General features: G+C 37.7%; 1 protein-coding gene across 1 annotated transcript; it reads right to left on the bottom strand.

Annotated features, from left to right (window-relative positions):
• Nucleotides 1–656: 656 nt before the first annotated feature.
• Nucleotides 657–24,768, bottom strand: LOC127646129 (transcription factor Sp5). The gene is given in 5 exon segments (XM_052129579.1): nt 657–1,458; nt 1,460–1,605; nt 24,056–24,270; nt 24,354–24,543; nt 24,703–24,768. Coding segments are annotated over 5 exon segments (1,419 nt in total).

Genomic DNA, 24,768 nt, shown 5'->3' on the forward strand with positions numbered 1-24,768 from the left:
ATTATTAATACATTTTATTATCATAATTGTTCTTATAAAAATAAAATAAAAATCTACTAAAATTTTGCACTTTTTTCCAAAAATGTTTCAAAAATTAAATAATAACTAGAATAGGCAATTATTATAATTATTTTGATAAAATAAAGATGATGATGTTGATGCTAAAAATATCTATTTCTATTATAAAATTAATAAAGTACAATTATAATAGTTCTAATAATAATAATGATGATTAATATTACATATTATTACTAATAAATATGTATTGATAACCATTTGATTACTATGATAATTATAAATATTTACTACTATTATTATTTAATATTAATCATAAATATTATTATTAATAATTATCAATACATATTATATTTTGTTAATAATAATACATTTTAATTTTGTTGTTAAGTAAACTTGTGTGCACACTACAATAGTTTTTAAAGTTATGTTTCCAGAAACATTTAATCAATTAAATACTGTACTCCCACAAATGTAGGCTAATGTGTTTATTATAAACACGTTTATTACCAATTTCCACATTACTTGTGTTCCTCTTGAGTTTTTGCCAACAGAAACATGAATGCTACCATCTAATAGGCGAAACCCCCCTTAAGTGCTTAATTACAAAAGTTAATTTTGAACAACCTTAAGAGTTTTGTTTAAAAGTTCCTCGCGTTCTCTTGCTTCATGTGATCCAGGATAGGAAATGACGGTCTGTTCTTCTTCATCTGGTGCGTCTTCAGGTGTTTGGCCAGATGGTCACTGCGCGTGAAGCGCTCCGAGCAGTCCGGACACGTGAAGCGCCTTTCACGTGTGTGCGTACGCACGTGTCTCTGCAGCTCGTCAGAGCGCGTGAAACTCTTCCCGCAAAACATCCAGGTGCACACAAACGGGCGCTCACCTGCGTGCCATCTCAGATGCGCCTTCAGGTGCGACGTTTTGCTGTACACCTTCCCGCAGCCTGGCATGTTGCACAAGTGTTGCCATCTCCTGCCCGGTTCATCTTGGGTCTTTTGGCAATTAGGGCACATGCATCTCCGCGCACATATAAAGGCCGATTTAGAGTGCAGGCGTGTTGGGATTTGGGACTGGCACTGCTGCCCAAATTCAGCGTGCCCTGGAACCCACCCGCGATGGATCTGAAAATGATGCGAGGCGACTGTTGACGCGTGATTGGCAGTGCCAGGCTCTTGTTGTAGAGTCCACCACTGGATATCCTCGCTTGCCAAGCGTCTCTGTTGGGTGGGCTTGGACACAAACGTCGAAACCGGCGGGAGAGTGCCAAAGGAAGAAGAGCATGCTGATGCGAGGGATTGCACCGGATAAGGCAACACGTTTGGGAGGCCATAATGGTACCCGGGGTCCATTTCGTGATGTGGATTTAAGGAGCTCTGGAGGTGCTGTGACAATCTCACGCCGTAATTAGAGCGGAAAAGCCCATGTGTGGAGCCATCGGTGCGAATGGAAAAGTTTATTTGGGGACCTTTCATATTGGTGGTGCCCCACGGATATAGAGACAAGGGAATACCCGATGCGATTACAGGTGTCTTCCAACAGCGCCAGAGGAGAACCTTTGATGGAATCTGGCGTGGAGCTTGGAGTTCGATCCTATAAAATAAGATATCAATACGTATGAATCATGTGCACTGTAAATAACTAAACTATTTTAAAGCAAACACACACACACACACACACACACACACACACACACACACACACACACACACACACACACACACACACACACACACACACACACACACACACTCACACTCTTGTTGTGTGTCCATGTTTTATGGGGACTTTCCATAGACATAATGGTTTTTATACTGTCCAAACTTTATATTCTATCCCCTAAACCTAACCCTACCCCTAAACCTAACCCTCACAGAAAACTTTCTGCATTTTTACATTTTCAAAAAACATAATTTAGTATGATTTATAAGCTGTTTTCCTCATGGGGACCGACAAAATGTCCCCACAAGGTCAAAAATTTCGGGTTTTACTATAATTAATTTGATAAAAAATTGACAGCACTAATTTCAATATGTAAGACACAGGGCTATTTTAGTGCTGATTCTGCCTTCTTAAACTAGATTGCATGTGGTAAGTTAATAAGAAGCAAATGGCACAACTGTTTTTTGAATTCATCCCTCTATGTTTTTTAATGATTCAGTGACTCAATCATAACACACAAAAGATGCTTATTTATTGACACCTGCTGGTGTAAAGAGAAATTATTACTGAATGAATCAGTGAGCAAATCTGAGCGAATCTATTTGGTGAATGGATTCAAAAAACTTGAGTCAATTGGATGAATCAAAATCCCAACCACTAAAACAAACATAGATAAGCGGAGTGATTTAAATAATGTATTTATACTAAATAACAGCACTCTCAGAACACCGCTTGGCCCAATTAGATTTGGAGATCGGAACTAACTGTTTAATTTACCATAAGTTTGCATAATAATATTACCCCTCCATCCCATCTTCTGTCCTCTGTATTCTTAACAGAGTGGTGGTGGCGTAGTGGACTAAAGCACATAACTGGTAATCAGAAGGTTGCTGGTTCGATCCCCACAGCCACCACCATTGTGTCCAAGACACTTAATCCAGGTTGCTCCGAGGGGATTGTAATAGGTGCACTTTAAGTCGCTTTGGATAAAAGTGTCTGCCAAATGTATTAACAGAAACTTCTGTAGATTCTAGTAAATTCTGGTTTGTTCTTCTTTTGGTCTGTCCGCTCTCCTGTCCTCATTCTCTAATGAGAGGTCAGGTTGATGACCGCAGCCGATAGGGACTCATTCTGATCCCACTTTAGCAGCTTCTCTCTGTCACTGCCTGCAGAACTGATATCATTTATCACCGCTCTCTGTTTCTCTATCTGTTTCTGTGAGTGTTCTTTTTGTTTTCAGGATTACTCCTCCCAAAATGTATAGTTCTGTCATTATTTATTCACACTTATGCCGATCTAACTCTGTATGCTGTTGTTTTTATCTGTGGAACAGAAAAGAGAATCTTCACACATCTCTTAGTGATCACATTTGTCAAGCTTAAAAAAGGACAAAAAGAAAAGAAACAACCTGGTATCATACGACCCATTTTATTCAAATGTTTCGGTGATTTGATCATAAATGGCATGTGTAAATGCACCCAAAATGCATTGTGATCACTTGAAACAACACGATGCACAACATTGAAACAAGACACACTTTTGCTTTGCATACACATTTGATTTGCATTTCTAAAATCTCCAAACTAATGTGTCAAACACAAAACAAAACAAAACATGCAGAAAATCCTTCCTCCAAGTTGCATTTCTCTAGACTGGCACAATCTCGTGTCCCTTGTATCCTGATGATGTGTACAACATAATGTTTGCTCTCTCCATTTCCAGGCTGAGTTCATTATTAGGACTGAAACATATTGAAAGACACACAGTCATTATTTCATTATTTATAATGAAAACATCAGATAGCTAAAGCACAAGTGCACATCGCATCTCTTAATTGACTCATTTATTTGCGTTAGTTGCTTGTTTGTCTGTGGCCTGTGCCCGTCAGCGTGTCCGTGATGAATTAAACACCCGAGCCATGTTCTGTTCATAATGTGCACATTATTATCAATATGCCAAGCAGCTCTCTTCGAGTGCCTTTCATTCCAGTAATCATCACCGTCCTCTGGTTGCCTGTAACCCACCGTCCCTCACTGTGGTAAATGGTGTTTCAAGGCCAATAAAGCATGATAATAAAGCCACTGCTATCAAGATTTAAACCACATACAACGCAAAAAGGAAACAAAATCAATGAAAACTCGTTATTTTGGGGATATTTATTATCTCACCAGCAAAGCTTTATAATTTTGAGATAAATCCTCAGAGTGCTATACTGGAGGAATTGGATTGCATTCTTTTTTTGTTTAGTTTGAAGGCTCTCTGCAAAATATCATTTATAACCATTAAATCAAACTTATTATCATTTTCAACACTTTATGTGTTTAATAATCTAAATACTTGTGTTTATTTTGAATAATTTTTTTACATTCAACACAATATTTAGTTCAGGTCTATAGTCTCGGATGGATTAATGGATGGATGGATGGTTGGTTGGCGAGATGTACAATCTGGTTGGATGGATGGTTGGTTGGCGAGATGTACAATTTGGATGGATGGATGGATGGTTGGTTGGCGAGATGTACAATCTGGATGGATGGATGGTTGGTTGGCGAGATGTACAATCTGGATGGATGGATGGTTGGTTGGCGAGATGTACAATCTGGATGGATGGATGGTTGGTTGGCGAGATGTACAATTTGGATGGATGGATGGATGGTTGGTTGGCGAGATGTACAATCTGGATGGATGGATGGTTGGTTGGCGAGATGTACAATCTGGATGGATGGATGGTTGGTTGGCGAGATGTACAATCTGGTTGGATGGATGGTTGGTTGGCGAGATGTACAATTTGGATGGATGGATGGATGGTTGGTTGGCGAGATGTACAATCTGGATGGATGGATGGTTGGTTGGCTGAGATGTACAATCTGGATGGATGGATGGTTGGTTGGCTGAGATGTACAATTTGGATGGATGGATGGATGGTTGGTTGGCGAGATGTACAATCTGGATGGATGGATGGTTGGTTGGCGAGATGTACAATCTGGTTGGATGGATGGTTGGTTGGCGAGATGTACAATTTGGATGGATGGATGGATGGTTGGTTGGTGAGATGTACAATCTGGATGGATGGATGGTTGGTTGGCGAGATGTACAATCTGGATGGATGGATGGTTGGTTGGCGAGATGTACAATTTGGATGAATGGATGGATGGTTGGTTGGCGAGATGTACAATCTGGATGGATGGATGGTTGGTTGGCGAGATGTACAATCTGGTTGGATGGTTGGATGGATGGAAGGATGGATGTATGGATGGATGTTCAATCTGGATGTATGGATGTATGTATGTATGGATGGATGGATGGATGGATGGACAGACAATCTGAATTGATGGTTGTTGGGATGATGTATGTATGTATGGATGGCTGGATGGATGGATGGATGGCTGGATGGATGGATGGGTGAATGGATGGTTAGTTGGTGAGATGTACAATCTGAACTGATGGTTGTTGGGATGATATATGGATGGATGGATGTGTGAATGGATGGATGGTTGGTGTGATGTACAATCTGAATTGATGGTTGTTGGGATGATTATGGATGATTGGATGGATCGGTGAATGGATGGTTGGTTGGTGACATGTACAACATGAATTGATGGTTATTGGGATGATATATGGATGGATGGATGGATGGATGGATAGATGCTGGGGTGGTAGATGGATGTGTGGTTGGATGTTGTTGTGTTCAGTTTTTTGTAGTCCTGCCAATTGTTGGCAGTGTTTCTGATGATTTTGTGCAAAAATACCTTGAGTTTTTTCCTCTGTTTATTTCTTTTTTATTTTTACAGTGGAAGAATATTTTAAGATTTAGAAGATGAAGTTTATTGACATTTCTCCATTTCAGAAGTTAATGAACCATACAGAACAAGTTAAAAACCGTGGATTAAAAATTGGATTATTGATCCTATTGTTTCTCCAATATCACCAGTCGTATAAACAGTCTTTTTCAGAATGGCTTATGCTTTTATCCAAAATGTATTTTGCAACAATAAGCTTTCACGCTATTCCAATGCGATGGGGACTAAAATAGACAATAACTTGGCTGCCAATTTTGCAGGCCGCAGTAAAGAACAGCATCAGCCGGTGTGATGCAGGAGAAATCTTGTGATTGACTGGAGGGCAGAAAACAATCAGCTCTCCCAAGAGACTTAGATGGATAGAGTATCAGACTCCTCAAGAGCCAGCTGCCTCTGAGAGACTCTCTTTAAACCTTAACCTCCCAGTCTCCCGGGAGAGACAGGGTTAACAGATGATGAAGAGCAATCTCATGCTGAATTAGAGAGCAAAATAGAGACACACGCATAAAGAGAGAAAGAGGGAAGGACAAGGAACTGCCTGGTGGGGGAAGTGAGAGAAATATGGAGCACCAATATGTATTAGATTTATTTTAGTTGGGTTAATAATATATGCAGTACATTTTCATGTCCCAATGTCACCATCATAGATGTCTCAATATAACATATTCTCACAAATATTATGGAAATTATTTTAGTTTTCTTTTATTACAATATCAGAATTAGGGGAACTCAGGGGTTAACTTAAATTTTGCGATGCCGCCTACGACTAGAAAAGAAATTGTAAACCACAAAATATTCTGTGTGAGTCGCTCACCGAATTTTAATACTTAGGATTAGAGGTTTCGAAAAAAACTCCAACTCTTAAAGGGATAGGGATTATGAGAGATGAAAAATCTCTCATCATTTACTCACCCTCATGCCATCCCTGATGTGTAGGACTTTCTTTCTTTTGCTGAACACAAACGAAGATTTTTAGAAGAATATTTCAACTTTGTAGGTCCATACAATGCAAGTGAATGGTGGCTAGAAATTTGAAGGGCCAAAAAGGACATAAATGCAGCATAAAGTAATCTATATGAATCCAGTGGTTAAATTCATGTTTTCAGAAGCGAATTGATACTTGTGGGTAACAAACAAATCAATATGTATGTCCTTTTTACTATAAATCTTTACTTCCACTTTCACATTCTACTTCTTATGTTTTTGGTAATTCACATTCTTTGTGCATATTGCCACCTACTGGGTAGGGAGGAGAATAACACCAGGCAGACCATTTTAACTTAAAAGGCTTAGTCTGCAATTATGCTAGAAAACATATGAAATTTTGATCTCAATCTTAAAATCATATTTGATTTAGTTTGGTGTTTCTTCTTATAGAAAAGTTAACTTTTAAATGTTTGATTTTTGTGCACCAATTAAAGATATTGAGAACACAATTCATTATGCATCACAAAGTGGCACTATTTGTTATTCCAAAACTTTCATAAGAGTCCCTGGACAAGAGTAAATTCAATAAGGGTCAGGTGGCTCTTGTTGTGCTTCAGTGTATTTGATTCATATAATTCATTCAAAAGGTGGTTCGTTTAAAAACATGCAAAATTTCTACTTAGCCTAGATTAGCTGAACTAGGTTATTTAATGAAATCATTATCATGAACTTCTAGCTACTGAAAGGTCAGTTTGGTGCCAGCGTACGTAATTTTAATCTGTAAAACTATTAAGTTCTAGAGCTCAATGCAACCAAACATCATCCACCATTATACATAAAAATCAAGTTTTGGACAACTTTTAAAGTATTTGACCAGAGATATTGACTAAATATCTGGCTCAGGGAAACAGATCTGTAGAGACTAACTTAAAACGACATCTTCTTAGCTTCACAGAGACATGTTAATATGATCTAATGCCCGAGTGCTTATCATCACACGCTGTCAGATTTGCGCACAGGTAATCTGCTGCTAACATAGACCAAACCGCAACTTTCCTCTGAATGTCCTTTAACTGTTTGTGAGATAGGAGGGATCTTCTCTGTCTCTTACTTGCAGTATGTTGAACAGAACTGTAGTCATATGTGTCTTTTCTTGACAGGAAGTGCAGACATTGTTCCACAAGGCCTCTTGTCAAGACCAGAGATTGGGATGGACGAGTCTTCAGAAGCTGGCTCTGGGACGGAAGAGTCTTCAGATGCTAGCTCTGGGACGGAAGAGGCTTTGAGAACAGGCTCGTTGTGCATGGCAGATGTAGGCGTAGCTCGTTGGCCGTGGCAGGCGTGGGCACTGACTTGTTGGCCGTGGCTGTTGGCAGCAGCAGCAGAGCAGCCTTTGTGGCTGGATGCACTGGCAGTGACTCAGAAGAAAGTGCTCCTTTCCTCCTCCTCCTAGTATGGGTTCGGGAACAGGTGGGGGCTTGACCGTCTCCGGCTGGAATGGTGGAATGACCAGTGTGGGAGAACTGCCTGTACTCAGGTGTTATCCACCTAGCCATAGACGTAGACGTAGCCCACAAAATCCCAGAAGGAGATGGGTCCCAGCCCTTCCGTCTCCTAGGCTCCAAGAGGGTCTATAAGGCACCCATTCAGCAGACTGTTGAGTTCAGCCTCTGAGCAAACCAAGTTGTTAACCACAATAAGGAACCTGGAGGCGAAGTCTCTCACATCACCCTCTCCTTCCCGGAGAGAGCAGAGTTGGGCGATCTGGGCTGGTCGCCGACTGCAGATCACTCCCCTGAGGGAGAGGGGAAAGAAAAATGCCCATGAACTCTGCTGGGTCCTAGCTGGCCAGTTCATAATGTCACAGGTTTGGGGAGAGGTAAGGACCCAAATGCAGAGTTCAAAACCCAAAACACTTTATTAATAAAACAAACTCCCATGAGGGGGAAAAACGTAAACAACCCCAAAGGGGACAAAAATAATCCAAGGAATGGCAGAGGGAAACAGGAATATATTCCTTCACATAAACAATGGTGTGGAAGTTATGATTTCGCTCTAAAATAATTTTTTTACTCCATTAATGGTTAGGTTTAGGTCCGATGCTTGGGTTAAGGGGTAAAGTTCATAAAATATGAATTAAACTAAAACACAACTCGGTTTTGGTATCAGTCTGTGGACATTTCACCTGGAAACTGGAGCTCACACATGCCAATAAATTTAACAACCCTTCCTGTTTCAGCCACTGGGGGCAGAAGTTCAGATTTCAGTTAACATAGATCGATTTAAGCATCAGAACTTTAGAATTACTGTTGCTGAATTCATTGTGATCAGTCTGTTTTAAAGGATGAGAGCATGTCATGTGGCTAACTTTTACCAAGTGACAACTTAATTTTAGATTAATTTATAGGTTAAAACCTTAGATGAAGTTTAATTAGACACACAGCCATTGATGACACCAACAAAAAAGGCGTTAGTGTCTAAAACTCAAGCCCCGCAAAGAGTGCGCCATTAGCCATGAGCAATGCATCTAACCCCACATTACTCCTAAAGGAAGGTCAAACTTCACAAGCTATCAGCTGTATCGTCATTTGAATTGTATGCAGGTATTTGCACAACAACATCATCACAGTGAATTCATGCAGCTTTTTAACTTTGTTCAAGGCCATGGCTGGTAATTAACATTAATAGTGACTTTGACATGATTTCTAGGGAATTGGAAATGTGCTCAACAAAACATGTTCAGACTTCATTAGCTGAACAGATCTGTCCTATTTCAATTACTAATGTCCCTCATTTATACACAAAACCATCTGTAATGGCAGCCTATTGTATATTTCTGTATATTCATTATATGTCATATTTATTCATTTATTTATTTATTAGGACAGGTTTGTTCAGCTCTGACATTCAGTTATTTCATCATTAAACTGGCTTTATTGTGATTCTTTCAGCCAGCATGTTGGTGTGTGTGTTGGTTTCACGGGTTTTTGAAAAACGTTCATGTTGGTCATTGACAAATAAGGTTGTCTTGGATAATAAAATTAGAAATCTTTCAAAAGTCTAATTTAAAAACACATATCACATTCACATCTTTGTGTACAACATGTGTACATGTTAGTTTAATAATTGTTTTATGTATAAAATTCTACCACAAAATGTATTTAATTACTTTTTAAATGTAATGTAACATCCAGTAAAAGGTATTAAAATTGTAAAGGTGTACAGATATTAAATTGTTTTGGCAGAGTTTAACAAAAACCTATAAGCAGATAATGCTACAGATAACGATATTTTGCAACTTACCTTATTTTGGCATCAGATCACTGTTTTACTTACAAATGCTTAAGAATTATTTTTTTTTTACAGTTCATACAATAAATAATTTCCATTGAACATTGGATCTGTTGAACACAAGACAGGCCAGAATTTTGAAGAGAGCCACAGTGAAAGATACATACAAGATACAAAAATAAAAAAAGATGATGATTGGTATGAGAAAAGGTTATTTTTTACTTCTAAAACATTTTTGCACTTGTTTTTGCAGTTTAAAAACGAAGCCTTTTAAAGTTTAGTAATCACACAAGACCAAATTGCGATTTCAGTCTTAATTCAATCAATCACGCAGCATTAATGGATAGTGTACCGATATTTCAGAAGTCAAAGTCTGCTGGTTTCAAAGTATTTTGGATGGTTTCACTCATCATGTATCCTACATAGGTAAGTGCCGCTTTCACAACCATTACCGTGAGAATGCGAAAATATAAAAATGTATATTACATGTTCTTAGGAGTGCCAACCCTTCTAAATATCAATGCTATTATTATTTCTGGGCTGTGCATTTGAATTCACAGACTTTTTACAAATTGTGTTACTAATTATTTATAAATAATCCATAATTTTCATTTATTGGTGTTTTCATGCTTATTTCCGATTATGCTGATGGTTTTAGTTTAGTCAATAATTGCCCAATAAATATCGGCAGCTGATACATCTGTGCACCCCAATTAAAACACTTTCCTTGTCCCTTGAATACACGTGAGTGTACACAACTTAATAATTAATACATTTAAAAAAACAAATTTGACCCGGGCACAATGTGCCTTTTCATAAAAAGCCATGTAAAGCATTTTTTTTAAACATGAGGATCTAATGTGGTCCTCTGTTTTTTATTTATTTGTTTATTCTTGTCACATGACAACAGATCGGCTACCTGTATGTTGGTTACACCACCTGATTTTGTTTTGGTGGACAAAAGTTTTTCAAATATTCATAATATATTAAAAGCACATTGTTTCACTGCCTGTATATTTATATATTTTTTAAGAAATAATAATACAAGATTATTCCAAAGCACTTATGTCAACTTTATTTTTACACAAATTAAAGCCTTTTGTTTATTTTGATTTTTTTACTGTCTCCAGACTGTACTGTATCCAGAAGCGGATGTAAATCAAAACATAAAATCTTTATGTTGAGTAAAAAATTAAAAAAAAGTTTTTGTTTTTATATGTTACATGACAACTACCCACAGGCAATACTGTAAATATTACAAATGTCTTAAGAGATAGTACTCATACAGCAAGATGACTGGAAGCTAATTGGCCCAGAACTGTTATGATTGGTCAGCATCCATTCTGCTCTTATACCAGTTACGTAGAAATAATTACGGACGTAGTGTTATTATTCCCCTCTTTTCTCTTTCTCTCTCTCTCTTTCTCTTCTCTCTTAGTCTTCCTCAAAGGATAAGTTCAATGTAAAATAGGTCACTCTCACACCCTGGAGTGGATCTTAAAAGTGCTCTGATTCTATTAACAGACATCTTTCTCCCCAGGCTTTTCTGACCCTGATAACATGCTTTGTTAAAATTGTCATGTCAAGTGAATTCCAGCATTTCTTTTGCAACAAAGAAACTGGTTTTAGCTGGGGAGATATGTTGCAAAACCATTCTGTGGAATCTAGCCCTAAAATAACCTGAGGCTTCCCTCTGATCTGTAAAACAAGGAAACATAAATAAATAAATCAAGGGAATCTTTCATGTCTTAATGACCCATTTTTCTTTTCATTTTTTTTTATGCCAATAGGCTTTAGTTGTTTACCGATGGTATATGCTTCTGTTAAGGCCATCAGTCTGCGTTTTTTCAACTTATCAGCAATCATGTTAAACACAGGAATGATCAACCAATCAGAGAATCACAGCAAACAAAGCCCACCAAAAGAGCTCTGCAGTCTCCCTAACTTTCAAACTACTTATATATTTGTATATATATAAATATTTTGCAATTAAATTACAATGTATTGTTTATGTACTTAAAATCAACAAATTTGTTTTTCTATGATTCTATTGTTTTTTATTCGAATAAGTAATTCGCAATGCTTCATGTGATTGTACGTTAAGTTCACAGTTTTGTACCTTTGTCTTTCTGTCAGATTATCGAATGCTTTCTTTCTTCAAATCAAAGGTTGTAATGTTATGATTCACCTCTGAGCTGGTTGGTATGGGACATTGCTTACAACGCTTATAAGAAGGATTTTATGAAATCCCAATGGAAAGATTTAAGGGGAAAAACACTTTTGGAACCAAGATGGCTGAAAGAGTGGGTGGGCCTGTTGAGTTATATTTACAACAAATGACGTGCGGTTTAAGGGGGAGAGACTTTTTCATTCTAGAGAGCATTTAATAAAAAAAATGTATTTGTTTACGTTACTGAGTGCAAGCTGAGTCATCTGTATTTTTTATTCCATTTTCTTAAGAATACAAAAACTTGCATTTAAAAGGTGTTGTCTGCAATTATTTTAATGGAAAGGTTTGCAAAAAATGTTCCGGCTCCCTGAAAGATATTATTGAATTAAGTGTTGTGAGATATCTCACCGGTCTCTGTGACAGCTCTAGACTCTGTAAACAGCAAACAAAAATGTGATCTGTCAATCAGTTTGCGTGTTCTCATTGTACTGTAGTTGCAGTGAATTATTGAGGCTTACTGACATTTTTATGCCATGTTGCTCAGTTGTCAGTTGAGGGTGCTATTTTGCTGCTGTTTCTTTAACAACAGTTTGTGCATGATGTCGGCCAAAATAAAGCCTCATTTAATATCTTTGGAGTGCGGTGTTTTGGAAAGAGGTGGCATGGCTAATTCAAGGGTCCATTTGCACGACAATGTTTTCAACTAAAAACGGAAAACTTTTTATGCGTTTTGGCTGTTCGTTTACACGACAACGGCTGAAATGCAAACTTTTGAAAACGGGTTTCAAAGTGCAAATTTTTGAAAATGATGCCATTATCGTCTCCGTGTAAACATTCAAAAACGTGAATTTCTGAAAATGATGACATCATGCACATGCGTATTACATGTTATGCCGAGTTTACACTACACGATTTTAAGCCCGATTTTTGCTCGCTGACAGTTTTGTGGAGATCGCTGACAAAAGCCTGAAATCGTAGGCAAATTGGAGCTCGCTCCCGTGAGCGACGATCGCGATGTATGAACTATCAAAGACGTGATTTGAGAGAATCGCTGACGCGGCGCCGATGTCAGCAAGATATCTAGAATGTTAAATATCTGGACCTGTCTGCAATTCCAAATCGTGCAATGTGAAATATGTTTTGACTGAATACAACAGCAGCGTTGGCCTACAGCCAATGAGAGAGCAAGAAACAGGGCACGGGAAGTTTCAGTCCTGAGGATGGTTTCTTGGCTGCGATATCAAGAAACTCTCATTGGACCGAAGAAATGGAGGAAAAATTTGGGGAACATTGGCAGGAGCACTAGATTTGATGTTTCATCTGAACTGTACCACAACCGGGTGGAGAAAGAGATTACACGAGATTCGTCGTGTAATTTGAAAACGCTATGACTTCAGTGACAAGACAGACAGTTTTGTAATATGAACAGTACCAACGATCCGACGTCTTTGAAAGTCGTGTAGTGTGTAGGAGCAATTAAGTCTATAGGCATGAAATTTGAGAACTTCGTCCTTACCTCCAGGGCGAACAGACCAACATGAGATCACCAGTTGGAGTCCTTAAAAAAGTGGCGTGCTTTATAGAACAGGGTCACTTGTAGTAATAAAGAAATCTCATCGTCCGTCCAGACAAAATTGCTTGAGGCTTTTGCCATCTTCATTGTTTGTATTCAGCGCTCTGTGGAAGAATGCTTATGTGCGCAGGCGCATATGTTTCTTTACAAAGTGACATCGCCAACTACTGGCCTGGCATGCATAATACAGCGTTTTTAGTCGTTTTCATGGATCCATGTGAACGGGGATCGTTTTGACAACGTTGTCGTCCGCATATATCACGACTGGATTCGTCAGCTCAAATACTTTTAAGCAGGATGGGCGAACCATACCACACACAACCCAGATAGCAAGGAGACATTGATTCAACGTCTATTTTTAGTTATAAGGGTTGTCAATCAATTTTCAATGTTGAATCAACCTTCTCTATTTGGTTGGTAGGGCCTACATCAGAACGTTGTTAGGTCGAAAATAGAACATATATTCAACGTCAGAATGAGGTGGATCATCAACATGTACACCAAATCTTAACGTTTGTTGTATGTTGAAACTTTGTTAGAGAAGACAAAGTTCTGCACATGCGTGTTTTTGAATCTACTCCTAGCTGTGGCTGTGTTGCTAGAAAAATTTAACTTTTATTAATTAATTTAAAAATAAAAATTGTCAGTCTCATTGAATATTAATTTAGGATTTTGAATTGTTTTATCCTTCAGTGTTTTAAAAACATTCCTGCATTTAATTTTGCAATTAAATGCCATAGTTGCTGTATTTGATGAAGGAACCAATTTTCTGCAAAACAGTACGTTCTTTTAGGTATGCATGCGAGTAGTATGAATAATTTCGGGCATACTTCATCCGGGTACGTGGGCATTGTCTCGTCACCCCAATATATGACGTGAGAACAACAACCGCGAAAACTATCCGCTCAGGTTTTGTTAAACAATCACAATTTAAGGAAAGGGAACAATTATCATGATAAAGTAGCCTATCATTTTTTATTTTACATACATTTGTGAATGCAAAATTGTGAAGGCAATTTCTCTATAACTGGCTGTTAAATATTAAGATTTATATACTGTAGAATAAATTAAGTCCAAAGAAAAATGTATATTTTGTATAAATAAAACAATTAGTATCTGAATGGGATTTTAAAAACAAAATAAAAAATGTGTTGATTAAATGTGTGTTATAACGTTGTTTCAACAGCAGGTAAGCAAACCAATTAGATCGATTTTCTGTTTGTTTTCAGTGACGTGAACGACGTGACTTCGATGACCAAATCGACCAACATCAATTCTACGTTGATTCTATGGCGGTTTACTCTCTGGGAAATGGCTCACAGTTCATGACCCAGGGCTAAAGTACTCAAAGACTCTGCGCCAGAACCGGGCCTCACCTCAAAGCTTCACCGAGGAAAAATGGAGAGAACTATCACATTACCGGGGAAACTTTTAAATTTAATAGACCTAAGTCAGAGGGCTTTCATGTAGGCCTGAGAGAACAATGCTGGCTTTCTGTCAGCATGAAACTTCAAACCCGCGTGCAGTAAAGGAACAGAGTTCTGCTTTGTTGTGGATCAGAGAGGAAAACCACAGATGTTGCTCTAGTTCTAGACACACTTATAAGCACTTAAAGGAGTATTCAATAGCCACACTCAGGGCTTTTTAATTGTGCCCTTCACTGTTACTCTGTTATGATTAATGCATTGGCAAGTTTCCATGCTGTGTTTTTTAAATATTCATAAAAGCATTACATTTAAAAAAATCTGAATATTTGTATTAGTGCTGTCAATCAATTGATATTTCAATCAAATTAATTCAACGTCATTAACTGCATGTTTTGAGGATGCTTTGTCAAATTTAAGTCAATATAAAGTTGCCAAATGTAACTTTGAAAACAACATCTTGAAATTAATTATGTTGTGCTTCGTCTAGCTGTCTAAAATGTATCCTGTTTGATCAGCTCTTATTTTGTATTTTGCTGCTTGTGAGGTTTGTTGGGGCACACTGACTGCCTCCTGCTGTAGTGGCTCCTAAAAATACCAAGTTACATGTAATTCAAACTTGTAAAAATAGTCAATCAAAAAAGACCAGATGTGAAATGACTTTCATCTGCAGAACACAAACTAAGATTTTAGAAGAATATTTCAGATCTGTATGTCCATACAAGTGAATGGTGACCAGAACTTTGAAGCTCCAAATATCACATAAGGGCAGCATAAAAGTAATCCACACGACTTCAGTGGTTTAATACATGAACTGTGCCTGTAATTGCTCCTAAAGCATACTTTTATTCAGGGAGCATGTTTAATTGCATTGTTATTTTGTATATAATTAAGCACACTTAATTAACACATTCAGTCTAAAGCCACAATTTTCATATATTTGGCTGACATTTAAGTTCAAAATGTCATAATTATATAAAAAAAGAATTTAACAATTATGTTTAACAAAATAAGTAACTTATGTAAAAATATCAGTATGTAAAGTATAATATGAAAATAAAGATATTTTTAGTATATTATATTTTATTAATTTCTTATTAAAAGTTTTTTAGCAAGCCACTAGTATAACATTTTTTCAGTGTTTATGCATATTTTATTTGGTAGTATGCAATGCTACAAAATGTCCCCTCTGTTATTTCATTGTTTTAAACAACTGTTGGAATTTCCCTACAGTGGTTATCTGAGGGTTAATTGCTAATGAGCTTGAACTGGACTGAAGAACTTAATTTAAAAAATAAATAAATAAATAGCATTCACAGAATATGTTCCAAAGTTTTTATTACCCTACACTTAGACATAGCCTAAGACAGAGTTGTTTAAGTTTGTTTATCTTTTCATCAACATAACTTATCTTTTTCAACTTAGTTGATGCAGTTATCAAAGTAGATTCATGTAATTCAAATGAATGAATTAATCCATCTCATCTTCCAAATAATGAGATTTGCACACTCCCGTTATTCATTGATGATTGGGCAGCGGTAAACTTCAAAGGCAAGAACGCTTGATTCTGACTGGCTGGAGTTCTGATCAAACTCTATGAAATGATTCCAGTGTGTTCACTTTGCTCCAGGGTTCTCGATTGTGGCGCACGATCAAGGAGGGGCACCTGTGCGCAAATAGTTTTGGGGATCTTTGAACTAAAGTATCTGGATTAAAAAGGGCACCGTTGGTTTGTCATGGCGGCGGTGGCCGTAATGCGCAACGACCCACTTCAAGCTTTCTTTCAGGTGCGTTATTATAATTTAGTGTGAGAGAGTGTGTGTGTGTGTGTGTGTGTGTGTGTGTGTGTGTGTGTGTGTATTTATCACTTTATGGGGACCAAATGTCCCCATATGGTGTCCTGATTAATTAATCGCGATTAATCACATATACAAATATTTGATGAAGCCCTCAATAATTCAATATATAATGATTAAACAATTATACATAGTTATCTTTAAATATAAAAAATATATATATATATATATATATATATATATATATATATATATATATATATATATATATATATATATAATAATAAAATATTCAGATAATTAAAATGCATTACATTCTTCATTCTTACATTCAAAAAGCAGCTTTAGAATACAATGTATTGTTTACTACCATATTATTGATCATAAGTCAATCATTGGCACACAATGTTCACAGCAATCCATTACACAAGTGAATTTGTCACTCAGTTGGAGATTTATTATGAGGGCTTGTTTAAGGACCCGTCAATGTACACCTGTGTCAGACATTTTTCTTTTTTTTTTAGAAACAAATCAGGGGTATACATAGTACACAATACTACAGATATATTTTACAATAATGCCAAGACATAAATTTAAACTTATATATAAATAAACTTGGCAAGAAAAATAAACAGATTCATCAGAAAATATTAACTTAAGTTATCAAAACTGTGAAAATCAAATAAAACGTCTTTATAAAGCAAAGAAAAACTAGTTAAAATAGGAGGTACGTACAAACAAACAAAATTTTCGCCAAAATACTACTGCGTGGACACACTCCCAAAAAAGGTGAGGGGCAGATTCATCTACAGCATCTATTTCAGGGAGCATCTTTCTTAAATAAAGATTGACTGGGTAAAAACGGTGTAACAGTTTAAAGGACACCTCCTTAACCTCGTTGGTAATTAAATATGTATGAGGTAAAGACCATACGACCTGTGTCAGACATGCTTGTGTCGCGTCTCGGGTGTGTTGTGTAACAACAGTAAAATGTTTAGGTCACTGTGTCAAGTTAAATATAGTTTAATACTCAGTCTTTAAACACATCTTGAGATCCCTTGGTTTGCATTTGCGCTCCTTCATGTGTTTTGAACGCAAGAACGTAACTCATGTTTATGTTGTGTGTCCGCTGAAGGGTTGTTAATGTTTCTTCACTGTATAAACTGTGTGTTGCTCACACAGCTGAAATTTCACTTACTGCCCTCTGGAGTAAACAGGTGGTACTACAAGCTTGCATTTCTCAGGTATTTCTCAGGAAAGCATTGCGATTAAATGCGTAAATTTTTTTAGAGCGTTATTTTTTGTAAAATTAATCGCACGTTATTAACTCGTTAAATCGACAGCCCTAATTTAACTTAAGGCACTGACATTCTTTTCCATGCAAACACCCCTCCTTTCTAACTAAATTAGGCTCATTATTGGCCTAGACTGCCCTAGATGCTTGAGTACATTTTCTATTGATCATGGCAGCGGTAAGTCATGAAATAATGATCAAATAATAAAGAGTGTTATAACCTGTAGGGCTGGGTATTGATACAGATTTCCTGATTCAGTTAGATTCTGCATGATTCACAAGCTCTCGATTTAATTCAATTATGATATCAATTCATATTGGTATTTTTAAGTTAGAATGTCCATTTTGCTTACATATGAAAAAACTTTTCTTCCAGTTAATGCTGTTAATTATGCAGGGGACATTCTAATTCGAAAATATTTATTTAGCTATATTTTAATTTGTTTTTCATAATTTTGGTTACATTTTATCTTTTATAAAATGTACAAATCCATGTTTGCAATTATTGCATATACAGTATTATATTTTGTTATATTCATAATTGATCCTATTTACATAAATCGGTACTGTCTCTTTAAGAAAACCGGCAGTTCTGTAAAGAGCATCTGTAAATAAGCGCATATTAATGAGAGTGGTCTCTAATGGCCTCTTTACTTCACCAGTGCTATTCATGATTTCAATTAATATTTATTTTTTGTTGATTTTGATCAACAAATGACTAGAGAACAGACAGGATATTAAAAGAGACATTATTCACTGACAAATGGGTTGCGTGGATCTCGCCTTAGACACACATTACACGGAATGAGTGAAACCAAACTATAACCCTTAACTTGCAGTGGAAGATCTCGCTGCCGAACTTCTTTGTCAATATACTACTCAATCGCTGGTGAGTCAAATCTGAACATTTACTGAGGCTTATCGCAGAGGTTTAAGTGGCATAGCGCGAAATTTGGTTGCAAATGAGAGTTGCACATTCAAAAGATCTATCTTGGGATTTAAGAACCGAAATAAAGATTGGGATGCATCAGAAAAACGATATTTGTATGCAGTCCTAATAACCTGGCATCTATCAAGAAACGCGGTGTAGTCAAAGCAGCATTAAAGCGATTGCAGAAGGCTAATATTCAAAATAACAGCACTCTTGCTCTTGTACATAGATAAATTTTACTTCTCTCTATACTTCCTCTAAACAAACAACTGATCTCTATTTCCACTGGAATTCATAAACTTTTTGCTTAGTCATAGTTGTTCACAGTATCAAAACTCCTTGATCTACGTGTGGGCTTGAATGTGGGTTAAGTTTAAAAGCGAATTATGAAAGTGTCATCTGTTGTATTAATGCCTCCCACACACAATTATAATCCCTAAGTGGTCTTAGTATCAACCTTTTTCCAGCTTTTCAGCAGTCTGTGAAGTGTCTAGAACAGAATCAGAGGCTATGTTATATGATAAAGTTTGAGGTTGTTCCACTAACGAATCTATAGGTCCTATTTACACTTTGGGGATATTTATAAGTGTTCTCTTCATGTGTTATACTGATCGGACAGATCTCCAATCAAAAGACCAAGTGCAAACGCCCTCCAAGACTCATTCAAGATGTATAACAATCCAGTTACTCAAACCACCAGATTGTGAGAACTCTGAAGCCATTTTCCCAGTTTCAGTGTTGGCGTAGTTACTACATTTTGAATTTGTGGGTTAGAATATGTAAAAAACACCTTCCCTTTTCTTAAACAGTGGATGTCATATTTTATTTCAAAAAAGCATTTCACACTAGTCTGAAACGCATGGAAATTTGCTGCGTTTCCATCCACCTATTTTACATTTTCAAAATGCGCATAAGAAATCCTGAATGGAAACTCTTGATATGCGAATAAACTAAAACAAAATCCATAAAATTAATGAGCTAGGAGTTTCGCTTTAGTTCAAATGCACAGTAAAGTGATGGATATGGCTTATTTGCATGAACGATGACGTGCCATGACCATTTGCATGGTGGACTTGCTTTCGCTCAGGGCCCCATACATGCTAGGACCACCACTGCTCCCAGCTATATGAAGGCTGTTGGCGAATGGGAATAGCCAATTGAGCCCTCATTATGTGAGCTATTGCACTTATTCTGTGACGTCTCCTGGCAGCATTAAATAACATATTGTAAAATTGCTTATTACAGCATATACAACTACAGCAAAAAGAGGTCGTTCAGCTGCTCCATAACAAAATGGCATGCTCCCTCACGATAATTTTTAATATGATATTTTGATAAAGACCCAGCTATTGATCTCAAATCCCTGTCATAGCCAGTGACAGACTGTTCTCCTTTTGCCTTCCAAAAATGCCAGAAAATACGTAACAGTCTTACAATGTGGGAACCCACGGGGAGCCATCATAGTCTTCTCAGACACAGCATGAGGGGCCATGCTGGAAGTGTGTGTGTGCGCGCGCGCGCGCGTGCGTGATAGAAATGACACTAACAGAATCATTTCACACTTGGTTACACTCGCTATCAGACGCACAGATGCATACACACACACACACACACACACACTCTCTCTCTCTAAGAGTACCAGAGCCTAGTGAGCCTTGCTGTCTACAGTCTACATAGGCAGCTGCCTTCTAAGCAGCCTGTTTTCACTCCCAAGGCAGTATTTGATGCTTTAGCAGTGAAATCTTGCTCTAAGGCAGCATACTTACTCAAATGGAACCTCACAAGTAACTGCTACATAGGCAGCAACTCATGCAAAGATTTCAATACCTTTTGACGTTTGCATTATGCTACACTAACAACACAAGACTTAATAATCATGGAACCTAATAAGCATAATATTAATAATAATACTTTTCAAAATTGGGTAAAATAATTTGTAATGATACTTGGGACAATGACCTGATGCTAATACAAAAAAATACAATCCACACAACACAATTAATTTGATAATTTTTCTTCTTAAAATATGAATTAAAAAAATATGTTGGCAGGAGTATTGCAGAATAATCTTTCGATATGCTGTAAAAAACAAAGAAAAGAAAAAAGAAAACGTAAAATATTTTTCCTTAAAGTAATGATTGATATATGAAAACATTTTGCCCACTAAATCAAAGTCATGTTGTGTTGCACAGATATGAGAAGAATGCACATTAGAAGCTCAATTACAGGCAATGCACTAAAATAACTCAATAAATAATTAAGAGAAACTGTATGTCCGTTTTTTGCGCTTTTTGTCCTCTTTTACTTTTCAGGCTTTATTATTATTCAGTTAAACACATACGTAATGATTGATGTATGTCCTCATGAAATCTGAGACTCTCTCCTCGAAATCCAAACACAAGTGGCCAAGTGTAATGGTGATGACTCGCTTGTACATTTGTGATCGGATCACCCAAAACTAATCTTAATACCAGTGTATACATGGCCCCCGTCAGGGATGAATGGTCGTGTAGTTGATACTCCTGTAGTGTCCACGGCAGCACAACTAAAAACAAGACTGTGAGTCGCAGGGGGCCGACTGCAAGTCATGTAGTGTATGCTTGGCTTTAGACTCTCAAGACTGTGTGTGAAGTTTAAAAACAATATCAGATATTTTGACATTTTTATGAAATGGGACATTTTGTTCAAATTATATGGAGTAACCCTTAGAAAACTTGACTCAGAAAACTAGTTTTTTGTTTGAAATGTTTTTTTAAATGAATGATTAATTTGTACACTCTCGGTGCATGGCAAGTATTTTAACAGGCAATACTTTTGCTTGATATTTACACAACATGACATTTGAAAGTCATTAAAGTTTTAATTATTTTGTAGAAAATGCGATTAAATGTTTTTCAGAAATTTGTGAAACCGACATGGACACAAAGATTACGTTCATATAAACAGGACACATGTGCTTTAAGCAAAAATGTTCAAAGATCTTTCTTTTTTTTTCACCTTGGACAACATTATTAGTCAACAACCCACTTTTCGGAATGAATTAAAGGTGCACTCAGCACTCATTTGTTCCTCATTAAAAAAGTTTAACTTCTAAAGACATGAATTGTAATATTGCAATATATGTATAAAATCATGAGCACTCACAGTAAAATGAAGACTCCAGTTATATCAGTAACCTTATAAAAGCTGTTTTATTCTACATGGAGAGAATCCGCACATGGGGGTGGCCATGTTGGAATCACATGACCAGCCGAATACTACTCGCTTAATCTCAGTAACCATCCTGTTATTGGACACTTTCACGCATTGATTAAAGTAATTATGGCTGACTTAGACGGTGGGCCGAGGGCCCGTATCTGCTTTACTTTTCGAAATGGATGATCCCCATGGAGGGAGAACCTGAATTTGTAAAGTTGGGACGGTTGTTTTATTCTCAACGATATGAAAAGTGTTGCCACTCCCATTTATTGCACATTTTCCCCCGAAATCATAATGCACAAACGTAATTATGCAGGCAAATGCGGTTGCCTACTATATCAGTCGAGCCAATAGTGTGGCAAGATACTGACATAGGATTATTATTAACCAATCAGATGTAGCTTATTTAGAACAGCTGTTACGCGGATGATTCAGCTGTCAGACACGAGCAGCATCTGCGGCGGCAACACAGTGACTATCGCCAAGAACATTGTTTTTGTGATTGTAAGTATTCATTTAATTAGAATATGATATCTATAAAAAATGTTTGTTTTGTACACTGTGTTGTTCAAATGTATGTAAGTGTCGTTTTAAGTAGGGTAGTTTCAGCTGGCTAACTAGCAGTAGCTAGCATCATGCGATTACATATTTGATTTGGTGTAAAGTTTAAATACTTATTTCTAACGGTAATACTTCGTCCAACTCACATAGGCTACAGCTCCACTGTATGTCCGCGGATAATTACCTCCGACTGCGCTAAAAACTCAAGGTAAACATGAACCTCTTGATGGTTAAGACATATTTAATTATCAGTTACATCTGACATAACATTAAAGGGTCAGCAAGCAGCCAATATTATAACCGGAGAGCTAAGAGCTCAAGAAGAACGGCATGTAATAGAAATAAGATTATACTATCAAAGAACTTAGGCTATCAAACAGAGCAGAGTTGTAATGTACATAAACATCGTACAGATTTACTTCTGCCGGAGTAGCCAACACACAAACACACACACACACACACACACACACCCCTCCCCACATGTGTATTTACAAAACCACCTGTGCCCTAGTCATCTTCAAGTGACTTACTGTCACAGTTTACACACTGACAGAGGTTTGTACATGGCAGCTCATGCAGTTTACATGTGCATCTACCCTAACTAACACAATTAGTTTTTTTACATGAGCAGTGCACAAGTTCCAGTATGGCCTCTGGAGCTGGCGGAAGTGTCATCCAGTCCACTCTGTAGAAATCTCCTACCATCTTCCAGCCATGATTTACAGGAGGAGGAATGTCTGGCATGCACTCAAGACTCCTCCTGTGTACTGCAGCCGGATAGCTTGCCCGCTGGACCTTCATTTGCAGTTTCTTCAACTAATACTGCCTTCTCTCTTCTCCTTTGTGCTCGTTCTATCTTCGTGATATTTGTGAAATGGCTGTAGCACTCCCTGTGGTAGCCAATGTTAGCTGGTTTGACTAACTGGTTTGTAGGTTCCTGGCTTTGTAACTTGTATGCCTGTACTGCCTCTTCTGCATCACCGATCTACCTCAAGGATTCACCACCATTATGGTCACCATTGATCACATCTCAAAATCATGCTGTCTTATACCATTGAAAGGTCTACCCACTGCCATGGAAACACCTCAAGTGCTGTTCAATCAAGTGTTTTGAATCTATGGATTACCTGATGACATAGTCACTGATCGACACTGACACAGTTCACTTCAAGATTTTCGAGCATTTTGCAAACTACTATACATCAATGTCAGTCTCACCTCTGTCTATCATCCACAAGCTAATGGCTAAGTAGAATGGCTTAATCGAAAGATCGGTATATACCTACGATCATACTGCAGCAAAGAACAGAAGAATTGGAGCATCTTCCTCCCATGGGCAGAATATGCTAAAAACTTCTTCACACACTCCTCTACAGGTCTCACCTCCTTCCAATGCATTCTGGGATGTCAACCTACCCTATTCCCTTGGTCTGGAGAGATATCTGAAGCCATGTATGACTGGATTAGAAGGAGTGAGCTGGTTTGGGACGGGCTCATGTCCATCTCCAACGAGCTTGTGATATCAGAAAATACAAGCTGATCGACACAGACACCCCCATCCTGAGTATCAGCCAGGTCAAAGGGTGTGGCTTTCAACTTGCGATCTATGCCTGAAACTCCCTTGCAAGAAACTGAGTCCAAGGTACGTTGGTCTTTTAAGATTTTACATCAAATTAATCCAGTCATGTACCGTTTAGAATTGCCTGCTACTTACCGCATCTCTCCTTCCTTTCATGTGTCCATCCTGAAATTGGTCCACGAGACATCGAATCCCAAAGTAACTGATGGAGGACCTCCTCCTCCACTCGAGAACGATGGTGCTCCTGCCTACCTGGATTCTCACACCAGGGGCGGTCAGCTACACACTGGGGGATTCGGCCCAGAGGAGAGATCTTGGGTAGCAGCTAGGGACATATTGGATCCATCACTCACCAAGCCCACACGAATCGTCCAGCACCCCGACCAAGGGGCATCCCAAGAAAAAAACACCTGGAGGTGTTCTTAAGGGGGGATGGCATCTGTAACGTTTGAACCTGCTCCCGTCCACCAGAGGGAGCCCTCACCTGAATATTGAACTCTCTGTCACTTCCTGTTCCTGCCACATCCGTTCCTGTTTGGTCATTCACCAT

The sequence above is a fragment of the Xyrauchen texanus genome, chromosome 7 (genome assembly GCF_025860055.1).
Source record: "Xyrauchen texanus isolate HMW12.3.18 chromosome 7, RBS_HiC_50CHRs, whole genome shotgun sequence".
NCBI lineage: Eukaryota > Metazoa > Chordata > Actinopteri > Cypriniformes > Catostomidae > Xyrauchen > Xyrauchen texanus.